Raw genomic sequence first — 17,428 nt, 5'->3', positions numbered from 1 at the left:
TCTGTGACCAAATGCGTGGGGTTTTCCCCCACGCAACAAGCAGCGGTACCAGCTGGGTGTCCTCTAATTCAGTTCCAACACAATCTAGTCAGAGATAACATCAGATCCCACAGGTTGAGAGCTCAGTCCCCAAGGCTGTCTTCCGCCACACACACCGGTCGCAAGTCAAGGCCTCAGAAACTTCTGACAGACTAGCTTCAAGTTCCCATGACCCCTTCTTTGGGTTCCATCGGTTTGCTGGAGCAGCTCGCAGAACTCAGGGTAACAGATGGACCGGTTTATTATAAAGACTATTGCAAAGGACGCAGATGGAGAGATGAGCAGGGTGAGGAACGGTGAAGGGGCGGGAGCTTCCATGCCCTCCCTGGGTGTCACCCTCCAGAAACCTCCCAGTGTTCAGCCATCCAGAAGCTCCCTGAATCCTGTCCTCGGCTTTTTATGGACGCTTCATGCATCAGCATTGCTTCCCCTGCGTATAGGGTGGGACCCTCTCTTGGAGGGTCTTAAGACCCACAGTCAGAAAGGTAGGGGAGCTAGGCAGAGGCCTGCCCCTGAGGCTCAACACACCCAACATTCAAACAAAAGACCATAAGGAGGGCTGTGGGAATCATAAGCCAGGAGCTGTGGATGAAAACACACACACACACATATATATTTTTTTTGTATAGAGACAGGGTCTCACTATGTTGCCCAGGCTGGTTTCAAACCCCTGGGCTCAAGTGATCCTCCCCGCCCTCGGCCTCCCAAAGTGCTAGGATTACAGGCGTGAGCCACCACACCCAGCCCAACAACTGATATCTATCATAACACCACAGTTAACATATATCGTATATATAACAGCTTTAGGAGCTATAATTCCCATACCATATAATATACCCATCTAAACTATGCAATCCAGTGGTGTTTAATATATACACAGAGTTGTGCAGCCCTCACCGCAATCACCTTTAGAATATCTTTATTTATTTACTTATTTTGAGACAGGGTCTCACTCTGTTGTGCAGGCTGGAGTGCAGTGGCACGATCGTGGCTCACTGCAGCCTCTACCTCCTGAGCACAAGCCATCCTCCCACCTCAGCCTCTCAAGTAGCTGGGATATGCAAGCCACCACACCCAGCTAATTTTTAAATTTGTTCTTATTTATTTATTTTTTGTAGGCCGGGTGTGGTGGCTCACGCCTGTAATCCCAGCACTTTGGGAGGCTGAGGCGGGCGGATCACAAGGTCAGGAGATCGAGACCATCCTGGCTAACATGGTGAAACCCCGTCTCTACTAAAAATACAAAAAATTAGCCAGACGAGGTGGCAGGCGCCTGTAGTCCCAGCTACTTGGGAGGCTGAGGCAGGAGAATGGCGTGAACCTGGGAGGCGGAGCTTGCAGTGCGCCGAGACGGCACCACTGCACTCCAGCCTGGGCGACAGAGCGAGACTTCCATCGCAAAAATAAATAAATAAATAGAGACAGGATCTTGCTATGTTACCCAGGCTGGTCTTAAACTCCTGGGCTCAAGTGATCCTCCAGCCTCAGCCTCCCAAAGTGCTGGGATGACAGGTGTGAGCCACTAAGCCCGGCTTGGAACGCCTTTATTACCCTGTACCTATTAGCAGTCACTTTCTGTTTCCCCCCATCCCCATCCTGAACCCCTATCCTGTGACAACCACCTGTCTTCTTCCTATCTCTGTAGATTTGCCTATTCTGGACATTTATGTGGAATCCCATAAGATGTGGTCTTTGGTGATTAGCTTCTGCTACTTAGTGTAACGTTCTCGTGGTTCCTTCTTGTGGTTGCTTGTGTCAGCACTTCATTTCTTCTTGTAGCCCCATCATATTCCATCATATGATATACCACGTTTTATTGATTCATTCATCAGTTGGTGGGTATTGGAGTTGTTCCCACTCTTTGACTGTTACAAAGAAAGCTGCTGTGAACACCCATATGTACGTTTTGTGTGGATGTATGTTATGTGTTTTCATTTCTCTTGAGTATATGCTGAGGAGTGGAATTGCTGGGTCCTTTGATAACCCCGTGTCTAACATTTTGAGGAACTACTGGGCTGTTTTCCAAAGTGGCTGCCCCATTTTACATTCCCGTCAGTGGCGTATGAGGGTTCCAATGCCCCCACTTCCTCACCAACACTTGTTATTATCTCTGTCGACGCTAGCCAGCCTAGTGGGTGTGAAAGGGATCTCATTATGGTTTTGACTTGCATTTCCCCGCTGGCCAATGATGTGGAGCATTTTTTTCTTGTGTTTCTGGGCCATTCATATATCCACTTTGGAGAAATGTCTATTCAAAACCTTTGCCGTTTTTGTTGTTTTCTTTTTTGAGATAGAGTCTCACTGGGTTGCCCAGGTTAGAGTGCCAGGTTCTCACTTGGTTGCCCAGGTTGGAGTGCAGTGGTGTGATCATGGCTCACTGCAGCCTCAACCGCTTGGGTTCAATCAGTCCTCCCACCTCACCCTCCCAAATAGCCTGGAGGCACAGGCCACCGCGCTCGACTCAATTTTTATATTTTTTGTAGAAGTGGGGTTTCACCATGTTACCCTGGCTGGTTGCGAACTCCTGGGCTCAAGCAATCTACTTCCCCTTTGCCCGTTTTTAATTGGGTTGTCTTTTTGAGTGGTTAGTATTCTTTATATATTCTGGGTAAGTCCCTTATCAGATATATGATTTGCAACTATTTTCTCCCACTGTCATTTTCTCAGTGGTATTCTTTGAAGGACAGAAGTTTTGGTTTTGATTAAGTCCAGCTTATGTATTTTTTCTTTTGTTACCTGTGCTTTTGGTGTCATTTCTAAGAAGGCTCTTCTAGCGCAAAGTCCCAAATATTTACTCCTGTTTTCTTCTAAGAAGTTTTAGCCTTTTTTGTTTGTTTGTTTTGAGACGGAGTCTCGCTCTGTCGCCCAGGCTGGAGTGCAGTGGTCGGATCTCAGCTCACTGCAAGCTCCGCCTCCCGGGTTTATGCCATTCTCCTGCCTCAGCCTCCTGAGTAGCTGGGACTACAGGCGCCTGCCACCACGCCTGACTGGTTTTTTGTATTTTTTTTTTAGTAGAGACGGGGTTTCACTGTGTTAGCCAGGATAGTCTCGATCTCCTGACCTCGTGATCTGCCCATCTCGGCCTCCCAAAGTGCTGGGATTACAGGCTTGAGCCACCGTGCCCGGCCTTTTTTTTTTTTTTTTAAGACAGAGTCTTGCTCTGTTGCCCAGGCTGGAGTGCAATGGCGCGATCTCAGCTCACTGCAACCTCCACCTCCTGGGTTCATGCAATTCTTCTGCCTCAGCCTCTGAAGTAGCTGGGATTACAGGCGTCCGCCACCATGCCTGGCTAATTCTTGTATTTTTAGTAGAGATGGGGTTTCACCACGTTGGTCAGGCTGGTCTCGAACTCCTGACCTCAGGTGATCCACCCGCCTCGGCCTCCCAAAGTGCTGGGATCACAGACATGAGCCACCGCACCCAGCCTTTTAGCTCTTACCTAGAGTGAAGATGTTTTGGCAGAGGACTAGGGTGGCTTGTCCTTGACACCTAAGGAAGATGGTGATGGCAGTGGGCAGCCTCCTGGGGGTCTCTGGGACCAGGGATGGAAGGATCAGAGAATAGAAAGCCGGCCATGGGGAGGGGACTGGGTGAGTTCTGTGCTGCTCTGGGGAGTGAGAGGCTACTGCCAATGATAGAGATGCAGGAGGGACTCCCTGCGTGGGCCATTCTTCCCTTCATTCATTCATTCCTGCACCAGCACTCAGTGAATGCCTGCCAGGTGTCAGGCACCTTGCTAGGTGCTGGGGTGGCAGAGATTACCAAAGAGACACCTGGTGCTGACGATGAGGAGCTCTGTCCAGGGTGGGGAGCCACCGCTGAGCAGGTAACTCTGCAGGAGGCTAGCTGTAGGGTCACATTGCAGGAGGCCCCCTCCCCTGTCTTGGGGGGATGTCAGAGGTGTGGATTAGGGCTTAAGGTTGAGTTGGGCTTCTGCGAGGAGCGGGTACCTGGATGGAGTCCTTAACATAGGAGGGTAGGGGGAGATGGTGGCATTTCAGGCAGTGGGGAAATTGCCTTTTAAATTCAGGCTGTACTTCCTTCTTATTATTGAAATCATACCCACTCTCAGCGTAGACACCAGATACTTCCCAGCTCGAACTGTGGAAGGCGGCAGTTCTCCCGCGCCCGCACCCCAGCCTCCCTCTCCGCCTGACTGTCTGAGCCGTTTCTGTTCCCTGATGCATCCTTATCTCCCAGCCCTGTGCCTGCACTGCCGCGTCGGGGTTTTTCTCTTTTTAGGCATTGCCCGTTGACATCCCATGAGGGAAGAGGAGGAATTGGGAACCCCCTTCCCTCTACCACAGCCACCCTTCCTACCCCAGGGTAGCTGAGTCATTGTGATGCAGTCAGGTCCGCTGTTGAGGACGCTTCCAGGGTGGAGCGCAGGGCAGGCAGGGGCCTAAAGCCTGCAGATCCCCCATCTGGATGTCGGGGGCATGTGGGGGAGTGGGGCTAAAGCCCAGGGAAGGGAGAGGCCGCTGGAAGCTGGGGGTTCAGGGAGCAAGCAGAGGGGCTCAGGAGGAGGCCAAGGCAGGCAAGGGAGAGGAGAGCAGGTGGAGGCCCCAGGACAGGGGACTTTCGAGGTGACGAGCATGATCAGAGGCCCAGGAAAGGAGGCGTGATCAGGGGCCCCTGGCTGTGGCCACGGGGGGCTGTGAGTGAGGTGACTTTGCAAGTACAGTGTCTTCTGTGGAGTGGCCCAGAGAAGCTGAATTGTAGTAGGTTGGAGGTTGAGTTGGGAGATGAGGCTGTGGGGCAGTGGATTTACACCTGTCTTGGGAAATTTGGAAGATAGAAACTTGGAGCAATAAGGGGTCCAGGGAGGATTTTGTGAGGATTAGGAGATCTGTAGTCATTGCAAGGGAATGAGGCCGAAGGCACAGTGCAAGGATCGGCTTTGGTGGGGTACAGTAAAAGAAATAACTTTCTAATAGTAGAGCAGGCTTTCTTAGAATGTGGCAACATCCCATTGCTGGAGATATTTGAGCAAAAAGAGATAGCTGCCTAGCAGGGGTGTTGCAACGGAGATTCCTGTGCAAGGTGGCAAGTTGACCCAGAAAAGGAAGAGCAAATACTTGGGAAGCATGCGGGCATTGTCCTTCCCAGTGCCCCAACAGGCATCACGAATGGAGGGTGGCATGCCCTGTCCCGAGCTCTAGACAGCTTCCAACGATCCATCCACGCTAGTGCATGCAGTACAGCCGTCTGCCCTCCCTGGACCAGGATTCCATTCCTCCCACCCCCTCCATAAAATGGGCCCTGTCTTCCTGGTTGCAGGGAAGGCTTACGAGATCACGTATGTGAGGCTAAAGTTCCACACCAGTCGCCCTGAGAGCTTCGCCATCTACAAGCGCAGCCGCGCCGACGGCCCGTGGGAGCCCTACCAGTTCTACAGCGCCTCCTGTCAGAAGACTTACGGCCGGCCCGAGGGCCAGTACCTGCGCCCTGGCGAGGATGAGCGCGTGGCCTTCTGCACCTCCGAGTTCAGCGACATCTCCCCGCTGAGTGGGGGCAATGTGGCCTTCTCCACCCTGGAGGGCCGGCCCAGCGCCTACAACTTCGAGGAGAGCCCTGGGCTGCAGGTCAGAGAGGAGTGGGGCTTGGGGCGTCGGGACGGGGTTGGGATTGGGTCATGGCAGTAGGAGGGTCTGATGTGCCAGGACACACAGGGTGGGGGACCTGCAAAACCCCATGTTTATTTTGTTTTATTTTTTTTTTCTGAGTCTTGCTCTGTCGCCCAGGCTGGGGTGCAGTGGCGCAATCTCTGTTCACTGAAACCTCCGCCTCCTGGGTTCAAGCTATTCTGCCTCAGCTTCTCAAGTAACTGAGATTACAGGTGCCTGCCACGACGCCTGGCTGATTCTTTTTTGTATTTTTAGTAGAGACGGGGGTTTCGCCATGTTGGCCAGGCTGGTCTTGAACTCCTGACATTAAGTGATCCACCCGCCTCGGCCTCCCAAAGTGCTGGGATTACAGGCGTGAGCCACTGTGCCCGGCTGACCAGCAGCACTTTCTGTGATGATGGAAAGCACCTCTAGCTGCACTGTCCCATGTGGTGTCGCCAGCCACCATGAGATGTGGCCAGCGCAGCTGAGGAACTGGATTTTATATTTTATTTAATTTTAATACATTTTAACTTAGATAGCCACATGTGACCCGTGGCTGCCACATTGGAGAGACCGCTGCGGGGTGGCGGGAAGGCACACACTGTGACCAGTGTGGTGCTTGGCATGTAGGGTGTACCCACCCATGCTCTGGAGATATGTGTGCATGACAGCTCCCCGTCCTTGTCCTCATGGTAGAGAGGACGGCAGGCCTGTGGCCATGTCGGTCCATTCAGGGCCCTCCAGTTCAGCCCACATAGGTCCACCCAGGTGTGTGGACCTGCCGGTATCGGCACCCATCTGTGTCCACGTTACTGTGTGTCCATAGCTGTTCATCTACACATAAGTGTGTTGGGCGGCTCTCCAGTCCACCGGTCCCCAACCCCTGACTGCAGACTGGTACTGGTCCGAGGCCTGTTAGGAACTGAGTCACAGCAGGAGGTGAGCGGCGGGCAGGTGAGCATTCCAGCCTGAGCTCCGCCTCCTGTCAGATCAGCTGCTTGTGGCATCGGATTCTCCCAGGAGCAACTGGGTTGTATGTCCTCATGAGAATCTAATGCCTGATGGTCTGAGATGGAACAGTTTCATCCCAAACCACCGCCTACCCCATTGGTGGAAAAAATTGTCTTCCACGAAACCTGTTCCTGGTGCCAAAAAGGTTAGAGACTGCTGCTCTAGTCCATTTCCCCGGGTTCGGACCCGAGACGTGTCTGAACCCGGGGAACCTGCCCTCTCCTCCCCTCCAGACTTTCAGAGCATCTCCTTTGCCCATCTGGGATAACAAGGGAACCGGGGTTAGGATCCTGCTTCCAGAGGGGACACTGAGACCCAAAAAGAAGTTGCATCTTGCCAGCAATGTGCAGCACGAGAACACGTGGAGCCGGCTGTGTCGGGGTCCCCAGGACCACCCTTGGGTTTAGTGATTCACTATAAGGACTCACGGAACTCAGAAAAGCTGTGAGGCTCAGAGCTGCAATTTTTTGCAATGAAAGGCTACCGGCTAACATCAACCAGGGGAGAGGCGCACGGCCAGGTGACAGGGGGGACTAGGCTCTGAGCGTCCAGCTATCCTCCCAATGCAGTGGAGTCACACGCACAGCACATATTTCCCCAGAGCCACATATGGCCGTGTGCACAGAGTACTGCCAACCTTGAAGGCCAGAGTTTTATTTTTAATTTTTTTTTTTTTTTTTTTTTTTGAGACAGAGTCTTGCTCTATCGCCCAGGCTGGAGTGCAGTGGCTGGATCTCAGCTCACTGCAAGCTCTGCCTCCTGGGTTCACTCCATTCTCCTGCCTCAGCCTCCCGAGTAGCTGGGACTACAGGCGCCCGCCACCACGCCCGGCTAGTTTTTTGTATTTTTTTTTTCCAGTAGAGACAGGGTTTCACCGTGTTAGCCAGGATGGTCTCCATCTCCTGACCTCGTGATCCGCCCGTCTTGGCCTCCCAAAGTGCTGGGATTACAGGCTTCAGCCACCGTGCCTGGCCAATTTTTTTTTTTCTTAGACAGAGACCTCGTCTCACTATGCTGCCCAGGGTGGTCTCGAACTCCTGGGCTCAAGCGATCCTCCCACCTCAGCCGCCCAAAGTGCTAGGCTTAAAGGTGTGAGCCACCACATCTGGCCTGAAGTCCAGTGTTTTTACTGGAGGTTGGCAGTGTAGACACAGCTGACCGCCTGTGTGGCTGACCTGTCTCCAGCCCCTCCAGAGGTGACGCCGATTCTGTGTGGCCTAAGGTCCCTACCGCAAATCAATTTATCGGCATAGACTGTGTAGTGTGGCCAAGGGAAGTCACTCTTACCAGGTGGGACATCCAAGGATATGGAGGTGACTCCCTTGGGTCCAGGGCAAAGGGCCAGGCCCCTCTTCAGGCAAGCCAAATCCTTTATCACACAGAACCACATCTGCAGACCTCCAGGCCCTGCTTATCCCACTAAAAATGTACATATGTCACCATGATTTTGTTTACAAATTACAATTTCTTCTCCTTGGGCTCCAAAGCTCTGTGGGTTAGAAAACGTCAGCTGAAATCAGATGAAGACAGGCAGGGAGGGCCGGCCCCTGCTCCCACCTGCATCTGTGCAGCCACCACCCCGGGGACATCCTTGGCCGTTGGAGGTTTTCTGTCTCGTTGCCTCGTGTGTTCTGGACACTGTCCCTGATGGAGAGATGATCTTTTGAGAAATGCCTCCCCTGCTGCTTCTGGATAGAAACCAAGAGCAAAGGCCGGGCGCGGTGGCTCAAGCCTGTAATCCCAGCACTTTGGGAGGCCGAGACGGGCGGATCACGAGGTCAGGAGATCAAGACCATCCTGGCTAACACAGTGAAACTCCGTCTCTACTAAAAAATACAAAAAACTAGCCGGGCGAGGTGGCGGGCGCCTGTAGTCCCAGCTACTTGGGAGGCTGAGGCAGGAGAATGGTGTAAACCTGGGAGGCGGAGCTTGCAGTGAGCTGAGATCCGGCCACTGCACTCCAGCCTGGGCGACAGATTGAGACTCCATCTCAAAAAAAAAAAAAAAGAGCAGAGCAGGACAAACAGAGGCAAGTCTACCTTGCTGTTTCCTCCTGATGCTCCCCTGGACACATTTAGGGGGCAGGTGCTTTCTCAGAGGACACAGAGCTTGGAAGGATGTGGCTGCTGGATCTTGGGCCCTTCTGACCCCCATGGAGCGGCCTAGGACTTTGGAGGAGAAGGCTGACCTGGCTGTTGCAGAGTAAGACCGCCAGAGTTGAGTGGCCGCCTGAGCACCCCTTAGACATACAGCCCAAGTTGTCCACCTCCTGCTTCTCCTTAATACCACGGCCTGGGTCCTGGGATCCATCCAGAATCAACTCCAGCACCCACTCGTAGCTTAAGCTGGAGTTCCAGTGCCTGGGTTCAGTGGGGCTTGCCCTAAAATGACTTTTTATTTTTTGAGACAGTTTCACTCTGTTGCCCAGGCTAGAGTGCAGTGGCATGATCTTGGCTCCCTGCAACCTGTGCTTCCCAGGTTCAAGCAATTTCTCTTACCTCAGCCTCCCAAGTAGCTGGGACTGCAGGTGTGCGCCACCACACTGGCTAATTTTTGTATTTTTAGTAGAGACGCGGTTTTGCCGTGTTGCCCCAGCTGGTCTTGAACTCCTGGTCTCAAGGGGTCTGCCCGCCTCGGCTTCCCAAAGTGCTGAGATTACAAGTATGTGTCATCGTGCCGGGCCCTAAAATGACCTTTAAGGCACCAAGACATGCCCCCTGCAATTGAGGCTAAGGCTTCTCTCTCCCAGTGTCCATCCTATGTCCCAGAGATTTTGACCCCACTCCTTTACTGCCATTGTCCTTGCGGACTGATGGATTGGATCACAGGCCAGGAAGCAGAGGCAGGAGACCTTGGGCAGGTCATTGCTGTCTCTGGGCCCCACTGGCATGATAAGGGCATTGGGGTAGACACAGCTGGGGCAGACCAGCCTAGTGGTTAAAGCTGGGACCCTGGGATCAGGTAGACCAGAATCCCGGCTCTGCCATGCATGGGCCGTGCAACTTGGAACAGAACAGTTACCCTCTCTGAGCCTCAGTCTCCTCATCTCTAAATGGGGTTAATAACAATACCTACTCCAGGGTTACTGTGAGGCCCGAGCGCTAACCACACAATATGCATCAGTAGCCGCCGCACCTCCTAGCTCTGACATCCAGTTGGTTCGAGTTCTCCAGGTGGCGCTTTTTTCTGGAGAAGGAAGCGTCGCGGTGCCTTCAGCTCTGGACTGCCCGGCTTCCCCACCCCAGGCCTTAGCTCCTTGTCCAGCAGCATCAGAACTTGGGCACTTGTTAGAAATGCAAGCTCCCCGGCTCCACCACTGACCTCTGAATCAGAAGCTGCACTTTAACCAGATCCCTGAATGCACGCTGACCTTTGGGAAGTGCATCTTGGGGTGATCTGGGCCTGCGAACTCAAACACAAGCTTAGCTTGGTGCAGAGGCTGCCACTTTAGTGTTTGGGTGCTAGACCCCTCTTCCCGGCCGAGGCATCCTCCGGCAGAGTCCCCGGGTGCCTGGCACTGGCAGTAGCTCCGGTTGCCGAGCTCTGGGGGCGCAGGAGGGGCTGCAGGCCTGAGTCACGCTGGGGCAAAAAGACGACCTGCCAGGAGCTCATTTTCTGTACTGATGGGCCTGATTGCTAAAACAGGGGCTCCTGGGCGGAATCAAAACGCTGATTAATATTCAGCTGGAGCCGCTGCTGATGGTAACAGCAGGCAAATGAAAATGTCAGTCTTCACGTGGGTTTTCCCCGACTCTGTTTCCTCCACGCTCTTCCATGGGGAAGCTGCTCATTCAGGAATCAGCAGGTACTTCTCGAGCACCTGCTAGGTCCAGGCAGAGCCCAGGGCTGGGGAAGCAGCGAGAACAAGGGGCCACAAGTCCCTGCTCTCGTGGAAGAGATGTCAGCTGGGGCAGGTGACCTGTCCACAAGAGCCTGACCCTCAGCATGTGAGAAGCCAAGAAACCCAGGGCCTGCTGCACGCCAGGCCCCACTGAGCAGGGGAGAAGGTTGCGGGGGCACACCGTCCCCCAGCTGTATCCCTGGAATGGGGTGCAGGAGCCCCTGGGAAAAGCCAGGTGACCTGCACAGCGGGGTCTTCAGTGGGCTGCTTCGACCCCTGTCCCCGCCAAACCTCACCTGCTTCCTGAGCATGGGCCCGACCTCACAGCCAGCGCTGACACTGGCTACCCTCCTCCAGACACCTTTGTAGGGGAAGTGCTATTTTTGTTCCATTTCACAGATGGGAAAATGAAGGCTCTAAGACATTGAAGTTGCACCAGTCGGTGGCCTAGCACCCAGGTTGGGGTGACCCCCAAAGCACAGCCTCCTTATTTCTGCAGCATTCTCAGAACTGGCCTGAGCTTGACCTGTCCCTGTGTCCCAGGAGCCCCTGGGGCAGCCAGCTGGACCTGCCAGCAGAGTGATGGGGGTAAATACTAAATACTTGGGAACCTGCTGATGGCGCCCTCTCCCCTCTGCCCCAGGAGTGGGTCACCAGCACCGAACTCCTCATCTCTCTAGACCGGCTCAACACGTTTGGGGATGACATCTTCAAGGACCCCAAGGTGCTCCAGTCCTACTACTATGCCGTGTCCGACTTCTCTGTGGGCGGCAGGTAGGCGGGAGAAGGGAGGCAGGGTTCCAGGACCCAGACCCGAGAGCAGAAGGCGGCTGCTGTGTGGGGGCACAGAAGTCAGGTGTGCCCCAGGGGAGAGGGAGGGAGCACCTACCGTTCAAGGTCTTGGGGGCCCCCACCCAGCCCACCTCCTGCCGGGTCCCCTGCATCAGCTGATTTGCCATGTGCCAGACACACTGGGTCTTGGTGCCCATTGTCCCCTCAGCCTGGAGGTTCCTCCCTCCCTCCCTTCTTTCCTCCCTCCCTCCCTTCTTTCCTCCCTCCCTCCCTCCCTCTCTTCCTCCCTCCCTCCCTCTCTTCCTCCCTCCCTTCTTCCCTCCCTTCCTTCCTTCTCTCACTCTCTTTCTTTCTGAAGGAGTTTTGCTCTTGTTGCCCAGGCTGGAGGGCAGTAGCGCAGTCTCAGCTCACTGCAATCTCCACCTCCCAGGTTCAAGCAATTCTCCTGCCGCAGCCTCCGGAGTAGCTGGGATTACAGGCGTGCACCACCACGCCCAGCTAATTTTATAGTTTTAGTAGAGACTGGGTTTCTCCATGATGGTCAGGCTGGTCTTGAATTCCCATCCTCAGGTGATCTGCCTGCCTCGGCCTCCCAAAGGGCTGGGATTACAGGCATGAGCCACAGCCCCCTTCCCCTTTCTAGTATGGGAATGTTACTGGCTCCTCTCTGGCCCCTGGTCCTGGTCCTGGTCCTACACACCCTTAGCACCCGTCAGTGCCCTGGGCAGTTTGTCTGTACTCCAACATCTGTCCCCTCCAGGAAGCAGGGGCTGCCCAGGAGGAAGAGGCCCATCTCTCACCTCAAGTCCCAGGGCCTGTCTTGCACATGGCCACCTGGCAGTGGGTGCCCAGGGAGGGCTGTGGGACAAGGGAGGCACAAATGTCTTCCATGTCAATGTTTCTCAGGTTTCTTTGAAAGGAGAGAGGAGGCCGGGCGCGGTGGCTCAAGCCTGTAATCCCAGCACTTTGGGAGGCCGAGGCGGGTGGATCACGAGGTCAGGAGATTGAGACCATCCTGGCTAACGTGGTGAAACCCCGTCTCTACTAAAAATACAAAAAACTAGCCGGGCGTGGTGGCGGGCGCCTGTAGTCCCAGCTACTCGGAGGCTGAGGCGGGAGAATGGCGTGAACCCGGGAGGTGGAGCTTGCAGTGAGCCGAGATCGCGCCACTGCACTCCAGCCTGGGCGACAGAGCGAGACTCCGTCTCAAAAAAAAAAAAAAAAAGAAAGGAGAGAGGAAAACAGGTGCCTTCCTGCCCCAGTCACATGGGGACGGCAGACACTGATCAGATTGCTCCCCAGTGAACACATCAGCCCGCGCCAGGATGACAAGGAAGGGGAGGAAAGGGAGAGCATGTGCCTGGGCTCAGGGAGGACAGGAGCTGGTGCTGCAGACGGGACCCGGGAGTGGGAAGGCTGGGGTTGAGGACCAGGGGACGGCCAGTGTGGCTGGGTGGAGGGTAGACAGGCAGACGTGGAGAGGTTGGCAGAGTGTCGAGGCCTGGGCGGGTTTAGCCTCACCCGGCAGTCAAGAGGAAGCTGTGGAAGGATTTGGTCAGGGTAGTAACAGTCAGATTTTTAAAACACCCCCAAACCCCTGACAGCCAAGTAGGGCGGATTAAGAGGAGAGAGGAACTCGAATGTCAGGAATCAGGGCGGGAGGTGGCAGCTTGGACCAGAGGGCTGGGGTGGGGGGAGCATGGGTCTGAACGCGATTGAGGATGGAAACACAGCTCTGTGTGTGAACCATGGGCTGTGGGAGTGGGGAGCAGGGATGACACCAGACTCTGGGCCTCCACAGTTCAGAGGCACTTGGGTGGCATTAGAGAGATGGAGAAGGGGGCAGCATGAGGCTCAAATGCCTGCTTTGGGTGTGTGAGCTCCAGGGAAGGCCAGGGCTCGTCACTGAGAGCCCCTACGGCCATGAGGATCCCCCTGCTCCAACCTGCCCCCTTATGTGAGTCAGCGGGAGGAGCTCCCCAGGGAAGGCGGCCGTGAGCTCCAGTGCCTGCTGTCAGGGGACTTTGGGCCAGAGGACATCCAGGTTCCAGCTGCCAGAGCCAGACCACCCTCAGACCGCAGCTGACTGGGGCAGGCTGCTCACGGCAGGGGACAGGTGGCCCCAACAACCTGTGTTCACAGTGGAGCCCGTGGGGTCTCAGTCTCCTTTCCTGGGTCAGAGGGTGGGTTGCAGCATCCCCTCCAAGGCAGGGGCAGTCCCTTGTCACTTCCCTGGTGACCACTGTCCCAGGATTGCCTGGCGCCTGCTTCACCCCAAGAAACCCTGGGGTGCTGCCTGCCTAACCTGGACCCTGAGTGGAAGCTGTGCCGCGTGCCCCACCATACACTGTGTCCCCTACCACACACTGTGTCCCCATATCAGCTAAAGCACCTGGAGTCCCAACAGCAGTTGGCGATTGGTCAACACCCGCTGAGGGTAGAGCGTGGAATGTGGCTTAGGGGAGCCACTGAGTGGCCACAGAGGAGTGTCCGGGAGCTCAGGGTCCACGTAGAGTCGGCGAGGACGGGCTTCAGGTCCAGCTCAGTCACTTAGCATCCGTCAGTTCCAAGGCCCGAGCCTGATGCCTCCTGTGTGAAATGGGGACACTAATGTCCCTGCCACCTCCGGTGAGGCTCCAGGGAGAAGCTATTGCCTTGGCCAGGGGCAGAAGCCATGGCCTCTGAACAGCTCGGGACAGGGACAGCGGTCGGGACAGGGACAATCACTCACAGAGTCAGTCTCTGCAAAGCATGCCGCGGGCTCCCAGGGCACCCCTGTTCCTGCCTGATTCCACCCATCTCTTGACCCTGTGTGTGGAATGGGGACACGGGCCGGGGCTGCTCTCAAAGATGCTGTATTCGCCCATTCTTGACTGCTGTAAACACCTGAGATGGCTATTTATTTATTTATTTATTTATTTTTGAGACAGAGTTTCACTCTTGTTGCCCAGGCTGGAGTGCAATGGCACGATCTCGGCTCACTGCAACCTCTGCCTCCCGGGTTCAAGCGATTCTCCTGCCTCAGCCTCCAGAGTAGCTGGGGTTATAGGCATGCGCTGCCACACCTGGCTAATTTTGTATTTTTAGTAGAGACTGGGTTTCTCCATGTTGGTCAGGCTGGTCTGGAACTCCTGACCTCAGGTGATTCGCCCGCCTTGCCCTCCCAAAGTGCTGGGATTACAGGTATGAGCCACCACAGGCGGCTGACGGTAATTTATTAAAAGAGATTTAATTGGCTCACAGTTCCACAGGCTGTACAGGAAACATGGTGCTGGCATCTGCTTGGCTTCTGGAGAGGCCTCAGGAAACTTACAACTTAAAATCATGGTGGAAGGTGAAGAAGGAGCAGGCCCATCACATGGCCAGAGCAGGAGCAAGAGAGGGAGCAGGGGACAGGGTGGGGCGGAGGGGCGGGAGCCACACACTGCTAAACAACCAGATCTCAGGAGAACTCACTCACTTTACAATGCTGAGCGGGGAGGGTGCTGAACCATTCAGGAGAATTCCAACCTCATGATCCGATCACCTCCCACCCAGGCCCCACCTCCAACACTGGGGATTATAGTTTGACATGAGATTTGGTGGGACACAGATCCAAACCATATCAGACATAGACTTACAGGGGATTTGGAGGGACTCGGGGGCTGTCCCTGTTTGGGGTACCGTCTTTCCTGCCCTTTGGGACACCGTTAAGGGATAGCTGCTGGAGGCGGTCCCCTCAGCTCCCCACACCTGTGCTGCTCTGACTGCTGGCCCACTCTCCACTCGGGAGACTAAGGTGACTTCTTCCTGGGTCCCTCTCAGCCCCCAGGTGGGGCTCCTGCCAGGTGGAAGCTTTCTGTGGCGGGCACTTGCTAGCTGGTGGCTTTGGGCAGCTTCTCCGTGCCTCACTTTGCCCATCCATTATATGGGGGCGGTAACAGGCTGGTGAAGATGGAATGGGTTTGTTCCAGAGCTCACCAACACAGTCAGTTCTCTGTTACTGCTGCCCCCAGGGCACGTAGTAGGTGTTCAGTGAGGGCCAAGATTGAGGGTGGAGTCTGGCTCACACCTGCAAACAGGGGCTACCTGGTGACTAACCCCTTATTTGCCCTGCTGGCACCTGCAGGTCCTCTTCCTCCTCCCTGTCTTTTCCCAGGTGCAAGTGCAACGGGCATGCCAGCGAGTGTGGCCCCGACGCAGCGGGCCAGTTGGCCTGCCAGTGCCAGCACAACACCGCCGGCACGGACTGTGAGCGCTGCCTGCCCTTCTTCCAGGACCGTCCGTGGGCCCGGGGCACCGCTGAGGCCGCCCACGAGTGTCTGCGTGAGTGTCACGGGGCATCAGGGACCTGAGGCTGGTGTTGCAGGTGGGGAAACGAACTCCCCCGAAACCTCACAGTGGTGGCTCCTCCTGGGTACGCCTGGGGGGCAGCTCGGGGTCTCTCTGCTGCTGCAGAGATGAGGACCAGCGGAAGGGGAGCCTGGGGAGGGGGTGTGTTTAAGCCTCGGTCTGTCCTCCACTAAGTAGCTCAATCTTGGCCCTCACTGAACACCTACTATGTGCCCTGGGGGCAGCAGTAACAGAGAACTGACTGTGCTGGTGAGCTCTGGAACAAACCCATGCACAGGCGCCTGTGGTGGGAGGGCCGGAAGGTCCCTGACTTACTTCTTTGTGTTAACCGCTCCCACTCCAGCTGTTAATCAGAACCAGGCTACCCCACAAGCAAGGGGGTGCTGACGGCCCACCCAGACTCTTCCACGGGCCCCCAGGCAGCCCTTTGGTGTCCCAGCCCCCATGCGATGTGGCTTTGACCACCTAACCTCAGAGAAGCGCTGGAGAGAGGATGATGTCATCATGTCTTCTCCAGGGACACAGGCCAAGAGCAGGGACCCTCTGACTTCCCTTCTGGCTACGGCGCCGGCTGCAAGATCCACCCTGTGCCCAGACAGCCTGGTCTCCTCCAGGCTTTCCATGCACAGCCGCTGTTGCTGGGTGCTGGATCCCAGCTGGTGCTGGTGCTGCTGGCAGGAGACACATCTTCATTCACAGGCCCGCCAGGCTCGCTGGGCGGGCAGCTTGGCCTCTGGGCCCCACTGTCCTCTTGGGCCTGGGCCACTGGTGACCATAACCGGGGCTGGGCCGGGGGGGGTGGGGGGCTTGTTCTGAGGGTGGGGCGCTGTCTGCAGGAGCTGCCCTTGCTGGCCTACCTCCACCAGGGAGTCCTGGGGCCAAGGAAGCTGTGCTGGCTGGCTTCCACCGTCCCAGCCTGCTGCTGTCTCCGCGGTGGGGACACAGAGGCCAGACTGCTTCTACCATGTCCTCAGCCGTGTGGTCACATCTGTGTCTCTCAGTCAGCAGCCTGGGAGCCAGGGTTTCATGCTTGACCCTTCATCCCCACCCTCACCCGCAGCTGAGACAGCCCCGAGCCCTGAATTCTGGCCCATCCGCATCGCTCCAGTCTGTCTAACTTCTGTCCATTGCAGCCGATGCCTTGGGCCTGGGACTGCCTCCTCTCCCTGCACACCTAAAGTTTCCTCTTCCCTGCTCTCCATGCCCCCAACCCTCCCCTGCCTGCAGCTAAGGCTCTTTTCTTTCTTTCTTTCTTTTTTTTTTCTGAGACGGAGTCTTGCTCTGTCGCCCAGGCTGGACTGCAGTGGCCAGATCTCAGCTCACTGGAAGCTCCGCCTCCCGGGTTTACGCCATTCTCCTGCCTCAGCCTCCCGAGTAGCTGGGACTACAGGCGCCCACCACCTTGCCCGGCTAGTTTTTTGTATTTTTTAGTAGAGACGGGGTTTCACCATGTTAGCCAGGATGGTCTCGATCTCCTGACTTTGTGATCCGCCCATCTCGGCCTCCCAAAGTGCTGGGATTACAGGCTTGAGCCACCACGCCCAGCCATGGCTCTTTTCTTGAAACAAGGCCTCACTCTGTCACCCAGGCTGGAGTGCAGTGGCACAGTCATAGCTCACTGCAGCCTCGAATTCCTGGGTGCGTGTTCCTCCCACCTCAGCCTCCAGAGTAGCTGAGACTACAGGCACATATCACCATGCCAAGCAATGTTTTGTAGAGATAGGCTCTCACTGTTGCCCAGGTTGGTCTTTAAACTCCTGGGCTCAAGCAGTCCTCCTACCTTACCTCCCAAAGTGCTGGGATC

At 55.6% G+C, this 17,428-nt stretch overlaps 1 protein-coding gene across 1 annotated transcript in view; it reads left to right on the top strand.

Moving 5' to 3' along the window:
- Nucleotides 1–17,428, top strand: part of LAMC3 (laminin subunit gamma 3) — an 89,434-nt gene that overhangs the window by 13,625 nt on the left and 58,381 nt on the right. The window contains exons 2-4 of the mRNA XM_025359558.1: nt 5,320–5,624; nt 11,144–11,274; nt 15,431–15,597. Of these exons, the coding sequence (XP_025215343.1) occupies nt 5,320–5,624; nt 11,144–11,274; nt 15,431–15,597 (603 nt within the window). The remainder of the gene's footprint in view (nt 1–5,319; nt 5,625–11,143; nt 11,275–15,430; nt 15,598–17,428) is intronic.

The sequence above is a fragment of the Theropithecus gelada genome, chromosome 15, assembly GCF_003255815.1.
Source record: "Theropithecus gelada isolate Dixy chromosome 15, Tgel_1.0, whole genome shotgun sequence".
NCBI lineage: Eukaryota > Metazoa > Chordata > Mammalia > Primates > Cercopithecidae > Theropithecus > Theropithecus gelada.
This window is presented reverse-complemented; position numbering and strand designations above follow the sequence as displayed.